Source organism: Magnolia sinica, chromosome 16 (genome assembly GCF_029962835.1).
Source record: "Magnolia sinica isolate HGM2019 chromosome 16, MsV1, whole genome shotgun sequence".
Classification (NCBI taxonomy): Eukaryota; Viridiplantae; Streptophyta; class Magnoliopsida; order Magnoliales; family Magnoliaceae; genus Magnolia; species Magnolia sinica.
Genome location: NC_080588.1, coordinates 55114094 through 55137924, shown reverse-complemented (window position 1 = coordinate 55137924; position 23831 = coordinate 55114094). Strand labels below are relative to the sequence as shown.

Sequence of the window (23831 nt, the reverse complement as noted above, 5' to 3'; positions counted from 1 at the left end):
TCTCCTCTCTCCCCCTTCCGTTGAAAGATCACCTCTTTCCTCGAGAATGTCCAATTCCAAATTCTCCTCCACCATGGAATCAAATTCGGCCTCACAAGCCCCAAGCACCTCTTGTCTTCTAGCCATTAATCTTATCCTTAAGGAGCTTTAGCTTTCCGCTTAACCAAACACCAGCAAAACCAACAAAGGAGTTCCATCATTCTGTTGTAAGCTTTGCAAAACCATCAATCTCCAGCCAAGCAGTTTCAAATCTGAAAGGTTTAGGACCATGATTATCCTCGACCACTTCAAAAACGATAGGGTGATGATCTGACACCACTCCAGAGGCCCCAATAATTAGCCAAAGGAAAAAGCTCCAACCAATTTGCAGAAATGAGGAATTTGTCTAGGCGGGATAGTGACGCGTTAACTTGCCGTTTAACGGCGCGTATTTGGCTCCCCCCCAAAGGCAGATCAACTAAGTCATGCAAAGCAACCTAGTTTGAAAAATTCTTCATGCTCTGTCACCCTGTCACCTCTCGGTTTCTCAACAACAAACCTAACCACATTGAAATCCCCAACGATGACCAACGTTGTATGATACTATCAAGCTTACCCCAAAATTGTTCATGCAGGATGTAAGCACATGGACCATAAACACCTATGAAGATCCACTGTAATCCATAAGAGATGTTGTGTAGCTAAACAGACAAAACGAACCAACAAAGGAATTGACTTTCCTCCATTTCTGAGAATTCCGGCATGCCAAAATTCCCCCAGCAATCCCTATTACTCAACTGCCATCTAGAGAAAGCTCCTTAGGTTGCATGGTTGATGATATAGAAGCCTTGTCACGAGGGAGGGTTAGGTATTCATAGTGTGTTGGAAGTTATGTAAAGTCTTCGTATGAAAATGGAGTGGAGTCTTTTTCTCATTAAAGAGATTGTTGGCCTCTTTAGATTTAACCCCCCAAAGCAAATCATCCATACCTTTGTTGATAAATTGGAGCTTAGATTTTTGAAATACAATAATATCTGCTTTAGCTTTCTTGCATACTTTCCTGACCTAAGCTCACTTGAACACCCTAGGCCTTTGATACTCCAAGACAATATAATCATTGGAAACCAACTTTATCCACTCCCACCCCTTTTCCGTTGTTGGTGATGACTTTCGAGTTGTAGTTGATCGAACATTTGAGACTGAGCAACTCTCACATTTCTTTTGGAGATTTTCTAAGCCTTGGAGCTTGAGAATTATGCCACCGTTGAACTCCCCTAGCTTGACAAACTAGTAGGAAAAGATGTCCTCTTCACTATCGAAAGATAGGCCCACCAACCCCCCAACCCTTTCCAATATGTCTCTGGCCAAAAGAATTATTCCTCGGTGATTCCTTTGCTGCGGTCAGCGGCAATCTGAGACTCAACTAACGAACCATTGATCCATGGGTCCCTCACACTCGGAACGTCATGCATCTTCTTAGCTTGAAGAGGAGTCACTAGAATTGGCTCTTCCAAAAGCTCTCGTCTTTATTACCCCGTTGATTACCATCTTTCCTTCCTTTGAAGCTTCTGACTCATGCAAGGTTGCAGCACCAATATCGGCAGTTCCTGAGCTTCATTCGAGCCGCTGGTTACCATAGGGATGAAGCATGCCGCCTATGTTTCCTACTAGAGGCTCTGATTGCTTGTGAACAACCTCTACGGAGATGATCTCTCCTTATTGCTCACACCCTTTTCCCGCATAAAATTGCCTACCAGGTTTGAAATGAACTCATCTGAAGTAAAAGAGGGATATTTTCGAAGAATATTAAGGGGTCTGGGTGTCCCACGTGTGATCCCGAAGCACACACATTGAGGAATATAAGGCATCGGTGTGTGTGGGAGATAAGTTGGCATGTGTTGGAGGTAATATAATCGTTAAATAGTCTTTGGAAATTCTCGTACGTGTGAGGCCTTCCTCCCTATTGGCATTAGACAATTACTTGTCCCCTTATCACGTGTCATTGTCTAACAGGGCTTCCGAGCCATCCTTACCCTTGGACAAAGAAGAATATCCCTTTAAAGCCTCTCCATCATCGAATTCGTGACACGTGTTTTGAATCGGACTCTGATCTGATTTAAATATGCAGGCTCGGGAGGGAATCTTGATTTGGTTCTGCCTCAGCGTCCAACCCACCTTAAGAGTTGAGACTTGTAGCGGCGAACGCCTGAATTGGTGCTCCCACTTCGCACTCGATGCCACACGTTGCAATCGTGTTTGTGTCCTTCTCACCTACCTAACACTCTCCAACGAGAGAGAGACATCTCCCAGCTTCCCCTTTCAATGGTCCGAGAGAGGAGCTTGTCCGAATGCCATCTTCCACCGCAGAGCGATTACCATGGCTAAGCAATGAAGCTCCTTCTCCTCTTCCAAACTTTGCCCCTCCATATGAAATTACCCTTGATTTCCTCCCTTTGGACCTTAAGTTCCAAGTGTTTATCCCCGTCCTGGGTTTTGGGCAAAGGGCTTCGGTCGTAGTTTTGCTCCCCACATACATAAGTTTGATTCCCCTCCCCATGGATTACCCAATGCATATGGTTGGCGGGTGATTGCGTGCATTCACAGGGAATAATCTTGCCTTAAAGGGGCGGGGACACCCTGCCGTCATTAAAAAAAAAGAAGTTCCAATTGTTTATCCCCAATAAGCACATTGATTGAGTTTGGGTCCCCCACAGATTTCTTCCTCTTAGCACAAACCCTTGCAATACCTTATTCTTCTTTGGAAACCGTTGTAGGGTCGATTTCGACGAACTCCCCCAAATAGGAAGCAACAAATGCAGAACTCTGGAAACCAAAATTCCAAAGGGATCCCCCAAATAAAAAAAACCATTGATCTTCCTTCTCAAAAACCGAGTATTTCTCCCATCTATGAATCCGATAAATCAAACTGTCTCTATGAATTGCCCTTACTATGAATAGACTGTCCATGTCTCCGTCTGGGCGCATGCGAATCCATAACTCATTAGCTTTAGTGAGTAATCCTCTGGATGCAACCCGCAACAGTCTACAACCACTGCCAGACTTGAGAAAGAGATGAACCTCCTTGGTCAACGCCACCATTGAGAATTGTAACGACTCCCAAGCCTCTTGTACTACATCTGGCCTTAGCCGAACTGCCCTTGCGTCACAACTTCCTTTGTAGAAACGCATTTCAATGAGTAATCCTCTAGATGCAACCCACAACAGTCTATAACCACTGCCTAACTTGAGAAAGAGACGAACCTTTGTTGGTCAACGCGACCATTGAGAACTACAACGACTCCCAAGCCTCTTATACTATCTTTGGCCTTAGCCGAACTCCCCTTGCATCACAGCTTTTTAGAAACCCATTTCCCGATTTCAATTTTTGAGGTTGCAAGCGGTTCTTTACGGGCGTCCCAATCTTTCTTCATCGGTTTCTTGTTGGCAACAATGTCCTTGAAGGATGAGGGGTTTTCTTCCCTGAAGCTGACAGGCCATGGCAACCAGCCTCCTCCTCCCTCACACCCCTCACGTCTGATGAGTTCTTAGTGTCGCCTTTCCGAAACAGTTTATCCCCCTCCTTGTTCTTGAGTTTCGGGCCAAAGCAAAATCTATGACTGACATTCTCGCTCCAAAGCTTTCTTCATGAAGAGTTTCCACTTCCAGGCGAGCTCATACACACAAATGCAAATCCCCTATTTGCCACCGTGAGACGTTCCCAAGGTAGAAGCACCTCCATGACCTGACTTGTCCTTCCGAACACCCTTTCAAACTTAATGGGCAACCAACCTTTTGTGAAACCCATTACATATAGTGTCGGGTACTCAGACAGGTTGAATCTACAACCTACACTTTTTTCAAACAGTCATTTCCCTTGGAAACTTTTGTCTTGGTTCCTCCATCTTCATCTCCCCCAGCATCTTCCAAAGCAGATAGCGGAATGTCACCACTTGTTCAAGTTGCCGATGTCCCCGTTCTTCTCCATTTCATTGGCTGGGAAATGAGTATTGATCATTGCCTAGGATCCTGACCATCGAAAAGTCTCAATCCCTCTTCTATCAATTGAAGAAACCCAATTCAGATGGAGCGTTGGTTGCAATAAAAAGTAGTAGATTTTTTCTTCTGAGATGTTTGCTTGTATATCTCTAAAACTAGACCATATCTTCAATCATACCAATTATATCCTCACCACACACCCCCCCCCCCCCTCTTTCTCATATCTCTAAAACTAGCTCATATCTTCAGTCACATATTTTAATCATCTCCCCATATCTCTAAAACTAGCTCATATCTTCACTCACATCTTTAAATCATCCCCCCATATCTCCCAAAATTAATAAATTATAATCCTTGATATAGGCCCTCAAATTTGTAAATAATCAACCAAAAATAACCACATGTTGAGCCTACATTAGGCTATGGGCCTATTTCATTGACAGGCGCTACAGTGGGCCTCCATCAATTCTCCCCTGCTTCGAAAGAACTCGTCCTCGAGTTGGAAACCCATATCAACTAGTGTTCAAAATATCGGTATCATATTATGTATCGCATGCCTGGGATACAAATACGTATCGGTTATCGCATGAGACATATTGTTTATATTGGGTAATTTATCACGCACTTTTTAGGAAACATGGGGATAATTGTTGAATTTTTCAATGAAACTTCAGGGAATGTTAAAAAAGACCTTAATACACACTTTTAAATGATAACATCTTAAAAAAGAAGTGCACAGAATAGGTTTCCTTTGTATAGGGTCCTAAGCCATGCGTTGTCTAATAGAACTAATGTAACTATATTCAAATTGAATGCATAACATTTAGAGTGTATGTGATGATCATTTCATTAAACACTCATAAATACTTCAAAATTAGTCTCAATTGATAGCTTGTGTGAAGGGAAATTTCAAAAAAAAGTTAATATTTTAATAATTTCTAATTAAAAAATGATTTTTTTTTTCTTTTTTTTTGAAAATTGACAAAGACTTAACAAATCAGTAGATCAACCCTCATACATGCTTGATTTCATGTTTGGAATGCAACATTGCAAGCAATTTGGGAGAAATGAGGGAAATTTTGAATTTTTCCAAAATTGGGCTACCTACACTCAAATTTTGAAATTAGAGTGTATGCGACGATCATTTCATCAAATACTCCTAAATACTGACAACTAGTTGAAGGAAAATTTTGAAAAAAAACAACATGGAGAACGTGAAGAACCAATGGATATCGAAATCAAAGCTCCAACTTTATGATTTTTCATTCAAAACATGAAGCACTAATGAATTTGTAACCATTTGACACTGATTTAACATGATTTCAAAAAAGAAAAACAAAAAAAGAAAAGAAAAGAGAGAGAGAGAGAGAGATCGGAAATTGAAAATGCTCACCGGAACAAACGTGTGGGATATATCGGCACTACCTTTGTGTTTCGTATCGTACAAGTTGGATATAAGATATATCGTGGGATATATCGGCCAATATCGTCAATATTTAAAACATTGATCTCAACCTTTAGACTTGTAATGCCTCTATGATGAATCGTGTTGGACGTTGATGGTGTAACCCCAAGCATTGGCTCAACACAACCTTTGTTAGAGTCCACTATAGGTGATGTCTTTTTCGCATGTGCTTTTGTGAATGTTAACTTGTTTGTTGTAACTTTAAAGTTCTTCATGGATCCTGAAACATTTGCTTTGTTTTTCATGCCACAGTCATGTTTTGCAAAGGTGTTTCAATTCAAGTATTAAGATCCACTTGCATGTCTATCAATGTGACTAACACTATCATTTAATTCATTGGTGAATTCAAGTCTAGGTCCAACGTTAATGCATCGATCACGTCAAATGTCAACTTTTCCTTTTGACTCCGTGGATCTCTACACCATTTTTGGAATTTCTACTTCAATTCCAGACGCTTCGTCACATTCTAACAATCAAAGGATTCGATCATTGGTTTTTTCATAAGCTGGGGCTGCCTGTTGTTGGTTAGGACTTTAGTGGGGACCTTCCCTTGCGTGTTTGCATGTTCCAACTTTGGTCTTCGGATTCACTCCACACCAGTGCTCTTCCACTCTATTAGTGAGATTGCAGACCACATACGTGAGTTGATCTACCTGCTCTGTGAGTATGTGGATCAATTGGATTAATTGCACACTTCTTGTGTCACCTCCTTCGAAGCCATTAGGAGATGATGTGGAGTCGGTAGTTTTCCAATGATCACTTACTTTGATATACCAAAATGGTGCAACCCGATTATTGAGTCAATGAGATCTCGATTCCCAAATCACAAAAAAAAAAAAGAAGGAAAAAGTATAACACAAGAACAATGGAGTGGAGAGGGAAAGAACTTTATTGATGTCAACCTGCTTCTCTTACAAAAACTTTAAGAAAACTCCCACTTAGAAAAATATTCAAATGTCTAACTCCTACCCCACCACCCCCTTTTTATAAATCTTAAATGAATCTTAACTTAAAATCCCTCCAAGTAAGAGATTGATTTCAAATCAATCAGAATTTATTACAAAACCAATCTAATTTTCTTTAATATGGTAAAAGCCTAATAAAAAGTAAACATGAAAAGTAATTATATATCTAAAACCAGCCCATATCTTCAATCATACCAATTATATCCCCTTCATATCTTTTATCATATCAATCACATCATCAGTCATGTATTTAAATTATCCTCCATATCTCCCAAAATTAGTAAGTTATAATCCTTGATTTAGGCCCTTAAATCTGTAAATAATAAGCTAAAAAATCAGCACATGTAGGCTTACCGTGGGCTATGGGCCTACGTCATTGACGGACCCAACAGTGGGCCTAGATGAGCTACGGGCCTACTTCCCTTACCATTTATAATTTTTTTTTTAAAAAAAAAAAAAAAAAAAAAACGAGAAACACCCGCTCAGCAAGCATTCTCAACTCTTTTGGTTCAGTTCCCTGATATCAATAGGCACCTCTCTTAGAACACCCAGCAAGTACAACTTTTTTTCCTTTTTTTTTTCTTTTTTAATTTCTTCTAGGAGTATTTCATGGATTATTAATTATGGTGCTTTTGATCACATGATCGATAAGCATAGTCTGTTGTCTCAGTCCATTCTTCGTAGATCCCTTCTGTGATACTAGCTAATGGTACATAAACTCGTGTATCTAGGGTGAGGCACTATTTGTCTTACTCTAGATCTCTCATTATCTTCAGTTTTGTACATTTGTAAGTTTCCTTTAAACTTATTATCTATCAGTATACTAACCAAAGCTTTAAATTGTTTTGTCAAATTCTATTCTTCCTATTGTGAGTTTCAAGATTTAAAGGCAAGGAGGATGATTGGTGGACATGAATTGAACAGACTCTATTACCCTGATCATGGAATAACAAGAACTGGAGTTGCATTGCAGACTAACGTCTCTTTTCATTAGTGGCATTACAAGCCTGGTCACGTATCTTTAGATAGGTTGAAGAGTCTTGTCTTGGTCGTATGTGTCTAGGTTAGAGTGTGAAGCTTGCGAGTAAAGCAAGTATCATAGTGCCTTTTCTTTCATGTGAGAATAAAGTAATAAATCATTTTACTTGATACATTCAGATGTTTGGTTTCTAGTTCATGTTTACAGTTTATTGACTTTAAATACTTTGTTATCCTTGTAGATGATTTCTCTAGAATGACATGGTTATATCTAATGAAAGATGATTCTTAGGTATTTACATAGTTTAAAAATTTCCATATGCAAATACAAATTGATGCTAAAGTGTGTATTTTGAAATCCAACAATGCTAGGAAATATATGGTGTACTATTTGTTCCTATTTTTTAACCCATTGCATCATTCACCACACATCATATACACACACCACAGAAAAATGGAGTTGTAGAGCGTAAAAATCATCATGTGCGTGAGGTTGTTAAGGCATTGCTATTAAATATGAAGGTTCTGAAAGGTTTTTGGAGTGATGCAGTTTTGACTGCATATTATCTCATAAACCAGATGCATTCATTTGTCTTAGGTGGTAAATCTCCTTTTTCTATCATATATCTCTAGTGCCAACTGTTTTCAATTCAACTTTACCATGCTTTTGATAAATTTGAACCCGAGGCTGTAAAGTTTGTTTTTCTATGATACTTTTATACTCAACAGGGTAAACGTGTTATAATCTAGTCACTCATACAAAGTATGAATCAGCTGATGTCACCTTTTCTAAAGTAGTCTATATTTTTTTGAGGGGGAAGATCATTGCAACTTGACGAAGGTTCCATCACACTTTCTATGGTGCTAGACACAACTTCATCACAGACTGAGTTCCTGTGCAACATTTAGATCCACTACCATTGGATGTCTACTCTAGACATTCCAAGAGGTGATGTAGTGCATACTAGCCGTTTATCAATTTTGTTGGCCCTGTCTGAAGATCATTCTTTTGAGTCTTTACCAGTACTAGCGAATGAAGATAATCTGCCCGTTGCTCTCCATAAGTGTATACGCACTTGTACCCGACATTCTATCTCTAAATTTGTTTCTTTTCATGGCCTCTCTTTCTTTTTGGTAGTTTGCTTTGTTTTTATCTTTTGCGTCTATTCCTCGCCCTTTCCAGGAGTCTCTTAACAGTAATGGGTAGAAGTGAGCTATGGAAGAAGAGATGGCTGCACTTCATCAAAATCAAACTTGAACTTTAGCTACACTATCTACAGGAAAACATGTAGTACGATGTGGATTGGTATATACCATCAGATACAATCCAGATGGCTCAGTGGATTGTTTAAAGGCTCAACTAGTTGCGAAGGGATACACTCAGACTCTAGGAGTTGACTGCTCTGAGACTTCTCTATGACCAAGCTTCATTCTGCACGTGTGGTAATCTCAATCGCTGTAAATTTAGACTGGCCACTATACCAACTTGATATGAAAACTGCCTTTCTTCATGGGGGTCTGCTTGAAGAGGTGTATATGGAGCAATCGCTCGGCTTTGCTGCTTAAGGGGAATCAAATAAAGTTTGTCGAGAAATCAATTTATGTATTAAAACAGTCTCCCCTCAGTGCAACTTGGTTATCAAGTCAATTAGATCTTACCCATATCGCAAAGAAATGGACAAGAGTACACCCACAAAAATATTGGAGTAGAGAGGGAGATAACTTTTTTAATATCAAACTTCTTTTCTTACAATACTCACGAAAAACTCACACCTAGAAAATATTGGAATGCCTATGCCCCCAAGATGATAAATGCTTAATAATAATAAAAGCAAATCTAAGAAATAATCCACCAAATCTTCAATCACATCTTCAAATTAGCCTCTATATCTCCACTCACATATTTAAATTAGTCCCCATATTTCCCACAATAGTAAATTAAAAATCTTAATATTTATGCCCAGAGTCTATAAATAAACAATTTGAAAATAGTGCATGTTGGGGTCTGCCATGGGTTGTAGGCTTGCATCACCCCGTGCTTGGTTTGACAAATTCAGTAAGGTGGTGCTTTAGTTTGGGATGAAATGTAGTCAAGCATATCATTCAGTTTTTATTCGACAGAGTGAGATTGGTACAATCGTGTTGTTGTATATGTGAATGATATCATTGTTACTGGCAAATGATAGTACGGGTATTTCCAAGTCAAAGTTCTTGTAGCAACATTTTTGTACAAAGGATTTAGGTTGCCTTTAATATTTTCTAGGTATTGATATAGCAAGGTCGAGGTGGGAGTTAACCCATCGTAGTGAAAGTATGCGATGGATTTATTAGAAGAAACAGATCTGCATGGGGCTAAGCCACTTGAAACTCCCATGGATACTAATTCAATGAGTATAGATGAAAGAGAAATATTTGATGATCCAGGGAGATACTGCTTGCTAGTTGACAAATTGATCTATTTGAAGATCACATGACCAAATATCACTTATCCAGTCAGTGTAGTCAGTCGGTTTATGCAGATTCCTCCTATGTCTCATATGGAGGCTATGCTTCGCATACTTAGATATTTAAAGAGAGCTCTTGGCTGTATAATTCTCTACAAACAAAATCTTATATTAGAAGGGTTTTCCAGTGCAAACTAGGCTATCTCTTCTTCTGACAAGCGGTCTACCACAGGTTGTATGTTTTTAGCAAATATCTGGATACATGGAAAAGCAAGATGTGTTGTTGCTTGGTCAAGCGCAGAAGCAAAGTACAGGGCTATGGCCCATGCAACGTGCAAACTTATTTGGTTGAAGACGTTAATGTGTGAGCTCAAGTTTGTGGTGGATGTTACTATGAGATTGTGTTGTAATGGTTATGTAGCATCTCACATTGCCAACAATCCAGTTTATCGCAAAAGAACCAAGCACATTGAAGTTGACTATCACTTCATTAGGGAGAAGGTAGCCTGCAAGGAAATGTGCACATCATTTGTCGGGTCCTAAGATCAAGTGGCAAACATATGTATGAAGGCTTTAAGTCGGGCCCATCTAGATAGATTCTTTGTCAAGCTGGGCATTCATAATATGTATACTGCAGCTTGAGGGAGAGTGTTGATGCATTATGACCACACGTGGTCCACCAGTCACTTATATAGTCCACATATAGGTTTGGGTTTATGTTGGGCTTGGTCATATGTTTTGTTAGAGTCTTTGGGCTGATATGTTATTGCTTCATATTGTCTTTAAGCAAAGGGGATACAATTGTAATTTTCTTATGACTGGTTATTGCCCTAATAATAAAAGAGAGAGGTGGGGGGTGTTAAGGGTTTAAGCCTTCTCTCCTTTTTTTAACTCTCATATTTTGTTTCTTCTTCTCTTTTCTTCATGATTAACTACACATGACTAATAGGTGGTCATGGTCACACTGACTTAGAGAAGGCTTATTTGAGAAGTTGGCAATGAATGTCTCAGCAGGGTCCTATATGAAGACATTAAGTTTGTGAAATGGGGGATGAGACTTGTGTATGTACCAAGACAAATTTGAAAAGAGAACTTTGTTCTCCAACTGCGTGAGCTAGTGTTTGTGTTGGTCTCGAAGAGTATTATAGTGAAAAAAATCTCAAGCTACCTGATTAAAGGAGGGATACGAGGATAGGGCTCATTTTCTTTTTCCACATAATGACAAACACTAGAAACAAGAATTGGCTAGCAGGTATTTATGTGGGGGATGGGCTAGCTTAGGACTCTAAAGAGAGAGAAGAGTACACCGTCAATTATTTCAGAGGCCTATACTACAAAGTAACATTTGTGACCTCTTTCTTTTTTACAGGGTTCCTTTCAGTACCATTCCAAATGAGCAAGCAACGTGGTTACAATGTGTGGTTCTTAAAACAAGATGTGAGGGTTGTGGTTTTTTTTTTTTTCCAAGAATGGGAATGAAGCACCAGGCCTAGATGGCTTCATGCTTGTTGAGAGATTGCAAAAGATGATCTTATAAAGGTTCCATGTGAGGGAATTATAAATAAAAGGTGCTAATTCTACATTAATTACTGTGATCCCTAAGATTGAAGGGGGTGAGAAGGTTAGAATTACATGAGCTAGCGACAAGACAAATTGCAATTCTCTCTTATCATCTCAAACAAGTAATGGTTTTTATTGTGTCTCAGTTCGAACTAGCCTTTATCGAGCTGCACCCGATTTTGGATGGGATTCTCATTGCTAATGAGTGTATTGATTCAAGGCAGAAAACTGGTGCAATTGGCATTCTAAGGTGGATATGGCTGAAGCATATGATCATGTCGATTAGGTGTTCTTTGTCACTCCTTGAGAAGACTGAACTTTGGAGAAAAGTGGATAAAGTGGATGAGCTCTTCTATCTCCTTGACCTATTTCTTGTCTTTGTTTTTCTTTCTTTCTTTCCTTCTTTCTTTCTTTCTTTTTTATTATTTATGTATTTATTTATTTGTTGAAAGGTAACACTACTAGGGATTGAACCCTGGATCACTCACACACTACAGTCTCTTAAATAGTACAATTGTTGCTCTCTTTAAAATCCCTAAGGGGATTAAGACAGGGGGACCCTCTATCTCCCTTTTTCTCTATTATTATGGCTGAGAGCTTGAGTAAAATGATTCTGTAGGGTGTATCTGGAGGCTATTTAGTGGCTTGTTAATTGGGCCCTCATAGATTAACATTTCCCATCTCCAATTCACCAACAACACAACCACTCTTCTGTGAAGCAGATCAACCGCAGGGTATAAACATCAAGCATATTCTTTGGTGCTTCAAAGTTGTTTTGTACTTCAGATTAACATATCAAAAGGTGTGATTACAGCTATTGTGGTTAACTCCAGGTATCTCTTGGTTGTAGGCAGGTATCCCTTCCCACGATATATATGGGTCTTCCCTTGGGAGGGAACCTCTGTGCTTCATCTATGTGGGTTCCACTTCTGGAAAGGATGGAAAAAAGGTTGGCATCATGGAAGAGATTTCTTTCTTTCAGGGCGCATATCACTCTATTGAAGGCTTTGCTCTCTAACCTCCCAACTTATTATCTGTCCTTATTTGAAGTCCGAAGTAAAGCTGCTGGAAGGATTGAGAAATTACAACATTTTTGTTTTGTTTTGTTTTGTGGGTGGGGGGAGGGGATCAGCATCAGCAATATTAGAGAAGGGAATCAGGCCTTGCTCTCAAAATGGTGGTGGTGTTTTGGTAGTGGGAAGGACGCGTTGTGGGGAAAAATTACAAGTATGGAGAGGAAGCTCAGGAATGGACCCTGGGTTTGTGTTAAAAGAGGAAGAGCTATGGTGGTATTGAAGAAGTTTGTGTTTGCAAAAGGATGGTTAGAGAAGGACACCAGTCCACATTAAATGGGCTAGATTCCTTTGATTGGACAGTTTGAATTGGCAGATCAGTTTGAGTATTAGCAGTGACCGCTGAACCGGATAAATGTCGCTGCCTTGTAAAAGAGACCAGCTGCAAACAATGTGGTGTAGTTTACAAAAAACAAAAACAAAAACAAAAACAAAACAAAAATCTGTCTCCTCCATGAATCATTTCCTTTGTTTTTCCTTGATTAATTATTGTATTTTGATTCAACCTCATCAATTCTCAATTTTGACTGTCAAGTGCTTTTATTATATATTATAGCTTCTGTACTCCTTTTCTTTTTTTTGGGGGGGTTCATTCATCCTGTTTTGTCATGCCCTTATTTTTGAAGGAGGAGTATGGCAATGCACCCTCTGATTCAAGTGATGATGAAGATTGGAATGAGATGAACACACCAAAGAAAGGGAAGAGTGACGATACCTCCGTAGAAGGCACAGTTATGTCATTAAAGAATAATGGTCAAACTGCGCAGAATGGGATGGATTACAAGATACCCCAGAGCATTAATGATATGTCACAGAGGCCAAATTTGGACCAATTGGGAGAAGCAAGAGGTACTTCAAATAGAAGAAGCCGCCAGAAGATGAAATATAATGCTGCAAATCTTTCAGTAGCTAACCCACACGAAGATAGTGGAAAGCCTGACTATACTGGAAGAAAGGCTTCCACATCGGGCCATAGAAGAATTGGGCAAGCTGCAACTCAGGTGCTTTGCTACTTGTTTTTACGCTTGCAGATGTAGTTTTATACAATGCTTGTGCCAAAAGTTTGTATTTTATGATTGGTTTTCAGTTTGTTCAAGTGGGTCCCCATGGTTACTTGGTTAGTGATCCAAATCATTGACGTCACTGTTGCCATGTGCGACCGCATATGCACATATCCGTATGCAGATCACATATGTGATCATGGCACTTATGCGATCACATGTGGCATATGCGAAAATATGCGATGTATGTGATTGCATACAACATATGCGATTGCATATTGGCGATGGCACATTAAATTTTTTTATTTTTATTTTTTTGCAAAAAAAAAAAAAAACTTTTTGCCTATAAAAAGGCATCCAAACCTCGCAATATTCTCACCCCCAAAACTCTCTATCTTCTTCTCATACATTTCTTAATTCCAACTGATCTTAATCTCCCTCTCCCTCCCCCCTCTACATTCCTTCTCTCTTGGAGATTCAAACACTTTCAAGTTTCAAGTAAGATAGCTTGTTGATTTTCTACAATAATAAATAAATAGCTTGTTAATTTTGTTGTTACTTCTTATTAACTATAATGTTGAATGTTGATGACTTGATGTTTAATTGATTTTATTTCTCTAAAATGTATTTTAAATATGTAAAATTAGTTATCTATTAACTTAGGAAAGTTCCCCTTAGTTTCTTATATAATTTTACTTCTTTTCTTCTTTTTCTTTTCTTTTTTTTTTTTTTTTGAATTTTTTCCTATTTTTCATTTTTTTTAAAAAAAAATTTCAAAAAAAAAAAAAATAGCGGTTGCATATGTGAACATAGGCATATGCGATCACAACATGATCACATATGCCAACTCAATTTTGATGGCCCATGCACCAAGAATTTCCATGATGGGAACTAGTCCTTAAATTGGCGTCCATCAAATAGATGTTTAATAAAGAAAAACAGCAGCCACCCACTTTCAAGTCAATGGAAGGCCTACAATACTCGATCAGTAATATTTCAAACCTGAGGTATTTGCTGCATGGGCCATCCACAGTGAGTTCCAGCCTGTCAGCAGTTTGGATCATTGGAAGATGGGGCCATGCTTGTACAAACTGAGAACCCAGGCATAATGAACAAACTCTTGGCCCGAGCATGGTCTGGTTTTACTCTTTCTAATATCAGTTGGTAATATTGGATGATGACATGGGGCCCAAAATTTGGCTCTATCACCAAATGATCTCTGATAATGCGTTGTGCATGATTGTTTATTGTGCAGAGACTTAATGAGTTCTTGAGCTTGAACCATTACCCCACCCGAGAGATGAAAGAAGATCTGTCAAAAGAGCTAGGAATGACGGTCCAGCAGGTCTGCGCTTTCCCCCTTCTCGTTTTACTGTATTACTAAAAGTTTGTTTTGCACGAGCTACGACTCTTGCTCATCCACCATGTGTCAGCACTGGATGGAAACCAGATGGATGCATTTTCCAGTGATCTGAACTGTTCATCAGGTGGGTTGCATCGTTTGATTGTAGACATTACACAGTCAAATGATCATGTTCATTGCAGAGCTTGTCCTGTTTTATTTCTGGTTAACAGATGAGTGTTTGCTTTATTTTGTTATAACAATTTGATGCTGCCACCCTCATGCTACTGTATCATCTATTGGTGTGGTTTTCCGAAGATGGCCCAAGTGCCCATCAGATAGACACTTTAACTCATCAAGCCATGCAGCTATTTGGGCCCATCCGGTTGCACTGATACTGGTGGCAAAGCATGAGGCGCAACTGACACAAACAAATGGTCTTGCTATGGAAGGATTTCATAGTTTTTCTCCTCTCCCTTCATTCAAAAAATAAAAAAACAATCTTCTTTTTAACAGGTTAGCAGATGGTTTGAGAATGCTCGTAGAAGCTTGCGCCTTTCCACAAACGGGGAAGGAGGAGCAAATGGAACTCCAAATAATGTTATCATCCTTACAAATGGAACTGATCTACAGTACCAAGTTATGGTCACTAGGAATGGAGGTGAGGAGATGCAATCAAATAAGGCAGATTACCAGCAAGGCATGTGTTGAAAAAGAGAGAACTGAGAAGGTCAGCTACTGCTACCTGATAAAATCTTCAATATCAATGCAGTGACAGAAAAAGGGTACAGGGTCGGATTCACCAAGAGTCCAAATGGTCCGGTAAATGGTTAAAACCCTAAATCCAGAACATATGCACTCACCAATCAACTGGAAGAAGAGCCATTGCTAGTGTTGGAGTCAGCGGCTTACCATTGAAGAACTTATGGAAAAACCAGTTTTAGTTCCCACCATTTATCTGGAATGTTGGGAACTGTTAATCTCGGATGTTGTAACTGCAGAATGCCTACCACGGCCCTGTATGTATCTTTGCTCGCAAGAGCTATCTTTTCCAAACAGGAGATATCAAACGGTTCAAAGCGTATGTATGGGCTCAATGCTGTTGAATTGGCAGCCAGAAAGTGTACACTAACGTGTTGATATGACTGTTGTATCATTTGAAGAGGACCTTGTTGCTAGCACGTTACGGTGGTCAAATGCTGGTTTTCATATGCCCCGACTCATCCTTGCAATTGAGCCTTTGTTATGAGTACAACCTCATGTGTTTTATTTGATTCTGGTTGTCTACTAATGTCACATCCACCAGTCCAACCATGTTTTTCATGTGTTGCACACCATCAATTAGGGGTCTAACTTGGGTCGGGCTCAATCCGGAACTTGGATTGTCCAGCCCAAAATTTTGTTTGGGTTGGGTTGAGGTTGGCCTGGGCTCAGGTTGAGGCCTTGGACAACCTGACCATATTTATGCAATGGCTCTTCCAAGGTCCTGAGTGGTCCTTGCGACCCCATTGTGAATGGACCAATCCCCCCAAAAATCTCCCAAATTGGCAGATCCTAGACATTGAAACTTTGGTCTTTCCACTAAATGTGTCTGTGCATTTCTTTTTAACAGACTCGGATTGGATTGCGTGCGGATCGTAGTGTTGTAGAACACAACACTGACATCAGTGCTGTGTATACGCGGAAAAGCTGTGGGACCCGCTGTGATGTATGTGTTTATCCACGCCATCCATTCATTTTGTCAGATCATTTTAGGGCATGAGCCCAAAAATGAGGCATATTCAATCTGTAAGTGCACCACACCACAGGAAGCAGCGGGGATTGAACTCCTACCACTGAAAACTTCTTGCGGGCCATGGATGCTTTGGATCAAGCTGATATTTGTGTTTTCCCTTTATCATGGTGGGCTCTAGGAAGGTTTCAGTGGTGGGCGTCATTATCCCCGTTGCTTCTTAGGGTATGGTCCACTTGAGCTTTGGATCCACCTCATTTTGATATGCCAAAATGAATGGATGGCGTGGATAAAACACATACATCATGGTGGGGCTCACAGTTTTATCACGTATAACACAGCATCGACTGACTAGCTCCACTTGGGTGCAACCCTGACTGTAGGGCCCACCTCGATCAATGCATTTTATATCCACGCCGTCCATCTGTTTTTTCAGCTTATTTTAAGGCATGTTCCCAAAAATGATGCAGATATAAATCAGGTGGACCACACCACAAGAAACAGTGATGATTGAATACCCACCATTAAAAACTTCCTATGGTCAACCAAAATGCTCTTCGACCATCCAACCTAACCTGTTGAAAAGGTCCATAGATGAAGGAATATATATATATATATATATATATATATATATATATATATATATATATATATTGATATATATATATATCAGCTTGATCCAAAACTTGTGGCCCACAGGGTTTTTAATGGTCAATAATCACTGTTTCTTGTGATGTGGTCCACCTAAAATTTATATCCGCTTTATTGTTGGGATCATGCCCTAAAATAAGCTGGAAAAAACAGATGGATGGCGTGGATATAGAATGCATACATCGAGGTGGGCCCTACAGTGTCACACCCGCATTGCTGATTCCACAGCCAAGTCACGTTCATCACCAACGTTCTACATTATGCAATCCGAGTCCCTTTTAATCATCTGTCCATGCCAATGACCGGATTGTTAATTGAGAGGATATTCTTGGAATGGACCATTCATGTCAGATCCATGGATAGACCATGTGCCCCATATGTGAACTCGTTCTAATAGTTCAATTAAAATGAACGTGTGAGATGGACGCATAGGCCTGTTGGAAGCACTCGCATGAGTCTCTTGGAAATATCATTTTAGCCTTTTGGGTCACGTATGTGCATGTACATGGCTTGTATCAGATGTATGGTTGACTTATTAAAATTTTTGTTCTTTTGTTTTCCTTCTTTCTTTTCATTTGGGTTTTAATGTCTCCTTAGTTTTTACACATTTCGCATGGCCAACCTAGTCATGGGCACATGAACTGGCATATTGGCTGGGGTTGGGCTAGCCTAGATTTCGCTAGCATGAACATCGGCCCAGTCCATTGACAACCCTAATACAAAATGCTCCTAATGGAATTGTCATGCACAAAAAGCTCACACTTCTAATCATAAATCTCAAAATCAAATTGGTACTCCCTAGATTTGCTGAGATTTCGAACCGAGTCACTAAGAAACTTACTGGCGAGCTTGACTCAGATGGGCTGAACTCGTCATGTTGGCTAGATGACTCGGTTGACTTGCAAAGATTGGAACCCGCGACCTTAAAGAGCCGAGTACGTTGTTTAGCAGCACACCATTTGCCTTTCTAATCATGCATGTCAATGAATCAAATATCTAGTATTCATCAAATTTACTTGTTAAAATATCCAGTAGAGCCGACTCTTTTAGTCAACTTGAGTTGGCTGGACATCGATTCGAATTTTTGGATTTTTGAACTATGCTTCTAAATATGTATAGATCAACTGCACACAGACTACTAAAAATATGAAAACGAACTAAAAGCACCGAACTAGAATAAAGTTAGAACATGGTAAACCATATACCTTTTATCATTTGTTTCTACGTGTAATTCTCATCCACGACATGCTCATTTGCTTTGTGGGTTTGATAACGATGGACATGTTCCTGACTGATCATAACATGTCATCAAAATGGTACAACATAATATTTTTGTGGGCCATACGTGTACAACATGTGATAGATGTTTACAAATAGGTGTTAACATGAAACCATATCATCAAAACCCATGTCAACAAGCAGCTGGAATGTCAACCCATATCATCAAAGCCCATAATAACAAAAAACAAACCACATGACGAAGAAAACAAAAAGGCACCATTTTTAGTTTAAGCCAAAGACAATTTAACAACACCACGGGCATAGACAAAAAAAAAAAATACTATTCCCATAAAAACACCACAAGAAGAATTAATGCTCCTCCAATGTAGCCATCATAAGCCACTCAACCCCGTTATTCTCCTCCGACACAAAATATAATTCCCGTCAAAACATGATGGCAAGAACTAATAATCCCCCTACATGGCCATTATAAGCCACTGAACCTTGTCATTCTCCCCAGTGATAAGAATAGGTCTTTGGTGTCCTGATCCTTAGGAAACATGTTGTGGGCTTTCGGGTACTGTCCCTTTTTTACTTGGGCTCCTTTCTAATTTTGTAAAGCACGTATATAATCTTTTGATTTTACACATAGCAGAATTGCATACAATACAAAATAATTAAAGATCTAATCCTAGGAATACTCGTAAGCAATAACATTCAAATTTCCAAAGCATATAAAGATACATGGATGAATGAATGAGATCAAATCTGGATGCGATTAATTGTGTGAGCAGTCTTGTTGATGTTGATTTGATGATAATATTGTAGAGATGAACTTAATTTTCTACATCTTATACCCCTTATGAAAACCTCTTAGTGGGATTAGAGTTTTCTGTGTATAAGGGGACCAAGATATGTATTTATAAAATAAAATTTAAAAGAAAAAAGAGGGTTGGAGAAGCTTACCTATCACACTTCTCCCCTCTAGAGTGTCAACACCGTAAATTTTCATATCTGTTTGAATAACCATGTGTAGAGACCACGGTATAAGCACTCTACCCCAAACTTAACTATATTGAATATAACTGTATTGGGGCCCAACAGATGCCTCAATCTAAATAATCCAATAGTTAAATAAAAACTAATGATCATGTATGACCCACTTAATAGAAGTTTTACATTATCCCACTTAGGCTATACTGATATGGTGAGATCCATTTGGTTCATTCAACAATATTCTAGATCTCGTTGTCTTTCATGTGTTTAATTTATCTTTAATTTATTAATATCGATCTAAAGAGTTGATAATCTCACCATTTTTAATATCATTAATGAAATTAAGTTTTTAGTACCCATAATCCGAACGAAATCTAGAATCTTTATATACCTTTCTTGGTATCCAATAATTAACTGTCTTGGATCAAATTTTTTTTCTTGCAGGTTATAAGCTTGGTTTCTATAGAATAACCTCATAAATGAATGTGTCGCAAACTAAAGTTTTCAATATAGTCTTGCTTGAGATTTAATTTAGTATATTATTAACATGTCACAATATTATAGGAATTATGTATGTATTACGTTTAAGAATCCAATGCTCTAGTGGGATAATGTAAGACTTCTATTAAGTGGCATATGAAGCTTTCAAGTTTAGTTGGCAAAAATTATTAACCATAATGCTTTTGTCAATCACATTCGAATCATAACAGACACTCAACTTTCCATTATCAAGTTTAAACGTAGAAGTATATTATCTAAACCAAAAATAAAAATGAAATTGTTGCCTATAAAAGTCACATAAACAATATCTACTAAATTCAAAATTTAACCATGACTCTAACCTAAGCCCACAAACTTTAATTGCTTCTTTGTTTATATTAACGTTATTGATCACATTGATTGATTTCTTAATTTTACTTGATTTCTGATTATGTAGCATGCCCTATATAGAGTTACATATGTGAATAGAAGTACTGTAATTTATCCAACAGGTGTCTACTAACACATTGGCTATATTATATTCAAATAAATCAAAATAAAAGACTTATCATTCTTTATAACACATTTGTTATGTATTCGTTATTTGATGACTTGACTTCTTAGAAAAGAATCAAACACCATTCTTAGACCGTTTTTTATTTTATTGATCTTCATGTTGAGGATGGTCATTAACTGTACAACTTGAAATATATTTTCCAGTATTTGATTTCCTTTTCTCATTTTCATTTGGTTATTATTTAGAGTTTAAAAGATGTACATAATGTATTATTTCTTGCCTACTAGGCATTTCTTTCCTTTGAACACATTGATTAATAAGCTCATCCAATATGGCTTTGTCAATAAGGGAGGCCCTCAACAATAACATACAATATTGGCGAACTAATGAAAGGTCACGCACCATAATGACAAAGTAGCCAAAGTGTTCCTCTGGTAAACTCGTTCCATCAAATTTCTAAAACTCGGGTCGCCTATATAATTATTTGGAAGAACATTTTTCACTTCTTATATACAAAGAATTTGATGGCGGAGCTTGTTCTTCCTTTCTTCCTCTTATTACTTAGGTTTAACACTATCTGCTTCAACTCATCTCCATTTATATTGTGGGCTGAAATTAGTGTCAATATATTGATCACTTTTACCAAAGGTTGTTTTACTGACGACCCATGTTTTTATCTTGACATCTTACTTGTATCCTTCTCAATATGACACTTTAATATCATCTTACTTTCTATGGGATGAAAGGTTATCAATTTTATAACTTGATGAGTAAAGATAGATAAGACATCTTTTATTTCTTCGAATTGTTTTCTTATTATTATTTATGCTTGTAATATCTTCACCGGAGACTCATTCATTGATGACTCTGTGGACTTATTCACTCCATTTATATGTGGAACAACGAACGATCGAGTTATATATTTCTTTTATTTTTGAAAGAATCATGAAAGAAATTTGACACATCGATTGAAGTCGAAAACTTTATGTTCGAGCTTAATAATTTAGATGACGAGAAAGAAAACGATCGATACTGATGTACGAATAAATTGTGCGACAAAGATGGTGTCGCTCCTCGATTTAACAAAAAGGACAAACATCTTCTTGCTGCCAATGACTTGTTTGTTTTTGTCTACTCTAGTTGTTATGCGATAGGCAATGATGTAATGCTCTGATTCTCTTATACCACTTTCTTAGCAACAAGCTTTCGTGTTGACAATATTAGCTTATTTCACCATAGTGGCTTTTTAGAGGAGATAGTCAACAATTCCCTTTCTCTACTCACCTTCAACACATTTCCATTGGTTATATTATAAGTCTTTTCAGAATCTATTCTTACTGTAATTATTCTTGCATACATTATCTGATGTGCAACAGTCCTGGGTTTGGTCCTTGTGACTTCTTTCAATTGTTGAATTCATTCTTTGGAGCTATTGAAGATTATTGACCTTTTAGGCATATTCCTTACTTCATGCACATCTCTATGCTCTCTTCTCAAATAAACGGTACTGACACAATTCATTAACTTATTCTACCTCTCAAAGAGCATAATTTATTGTAGTCATAATAATTCTCTTACCATCTATTTGATAATGGGCATTTATGTAAACACCTATTGATAGAAATGCAATATCGAACCCTCTAATGGGAATGAAAAAGCAATAGGCCATTTTGAAGATTAAAACTTACAGTCATGGAACAATCAAAATATAAATCGTATATTTGTGATTGTACAAATAAGATGTCTCATATTTATGAAATCGATATTCATACTTTAAATATTACTTTAAAGATGAATGGAGGAATATACTCATTAAAAATTGTCTCTTTGGCACTGCAAACGACGTTGAAAAGCTTTCCAATGATATGTGACCTCATGTGCTGGTGAATACTTTGAAAACAATTATACATTTTTATAAATGGTAGTTTTTTAAAGCTCTAGCACTACTTAGGACTTGTTTGTTTTTCATCATATCATGTAAATAAATTTTAATCAATTTATCATTACTTACACTTGTAATTACTACTCAAACCACAAAGCTGATGTTGGTAAATATTATGTTTGGCCTAACAATGATTGAAATACATTTTTAGTACAAGAATTGTGAGGTAAACCGTGATGTGTATGTCATATCCATGCCATATATGCATTCTACCTGATCATTTTAGGGCATAAGCTCAAAAATGAGGCAAATACAAAGTCTAAGTGAACCACACCATAGTAAACAGTGGGAATTGAATGCCTACCATTAATAACTTCTTGGGGGCCAAAGAAGTTTTGGATCAAGTTATAATTTGAGGTTTATCCTTATTCATATATTTATTACTTTATGAACAGGTTGGATGAAAAATAAGCATCATTGTAGATCTTAGGAAATTTTAAATTTCCAACAGTTGAGGTCCATTAAGATTACTATTTCTTATTGTGTGGTCCACTTGAGCTTTAGATCTACTTCATTTTTTCGCTCACGCCATAAAATGGGTTAATGTAACAGATGGAAAGCATGGATAAAACACACACACACACACACACACACATATTCAAATGCCCCCCACAGTTTTATCACTACTCGAATATGTGCAATTCGGAGAGGAACCACATAGTTTTTTGAGATTGTATTTACTCTTTCAAACAAATGAAAAATAAACATATTTACATGTATTTGTAGTGTAAATGGGAAAAATATACAAGCCCATAGAGTATAACCAAAGATTTTGAGTTTAATCCCCAGTAGAGTTGTCTCTTTATTGGTTGGGATTTTGATCATGTATAAATATTTAACAAATATTGTACTAGAAATCACATCTATTGTCATTCATTTCAATATATCTATGAAGCACTTTCATTACATAGCCACATTCACAGAAGAGATAAGAGAGCACATATAGTTGAAATTTTATTATTATTATCTGGTTCTTATTACATTTTAGGTTGTGATTTACCACAAACTCTGAATTACATCTCTTAGGATAACCTTTAATTCTAAGATAAAGTACAATATGGTAGAAAAATATTGATAAATACCAAAAAATGTGATGTTTAAAAGAATGCAAAAGATGCATGATATGCAAGTTTGTATGCATTGCAACTGTTATTTAACAATCTAAGAATCATCTATGTGATCCATATCTCGGGCTTTATGGCCTCCTCACATGGGGAGAAATGATCAGGGTAAGAACCTTTATTACTGTTATCATTTCCAATACGAATACATGATAATGTAATATATTTCGGATAAGGAAATGTAGCTTATCACTTGTAAATCTCCTAAACATGGTGTAACACTATATCTATATTAGAGAACGCATCATTTGTGTATTGAAAGAACAGTGGTAGAACACTGTATTAGATATGTGTATGTGGGTGATATACATACATTCATACTAAATTAGATAATAGAAAATATCTTTTAATAATTTGTTTGAATCACC

The 23831-nt window shown here is 37.8% G+C and overlaps 1 protein-coding gene across 7 annotated transcripts in view; it reads left to right on the top strand.

The window, feature by feature from the left end:
- Positions 1-16012, top strand: part of LOC131228669 (homeobox protein HOX1A-like) — a 63130-nt gene extending 47118 nt beyond the window's left edge. For 3 of the 7 annotated variants that reach the window (XM_058224486.1, XM_058224485.1, XM_058224492.1), the window contains exons 7-10: positions 12238-12336; positions 13087-13461; positions 14717-14806; positions 15320-16012. In XM_058224486.1, coding sequence (XP_058080469.1) covers positions 12238-12336; positions 13087-13461; positions 14717-14806; positions 15320-15514 — 759 coding nt within the window. In that variant the 3' untranslated portion in view covers positions 15515-16012. The other 4 variants (XM_058224491.1, XM_058224487.1, XM_058224490.1 and 1 more) reach the window with 4 other exon arrangements.
- The last annotated feature ends 7819 nt before the right edge of the window (positions 16013-23831 follow it).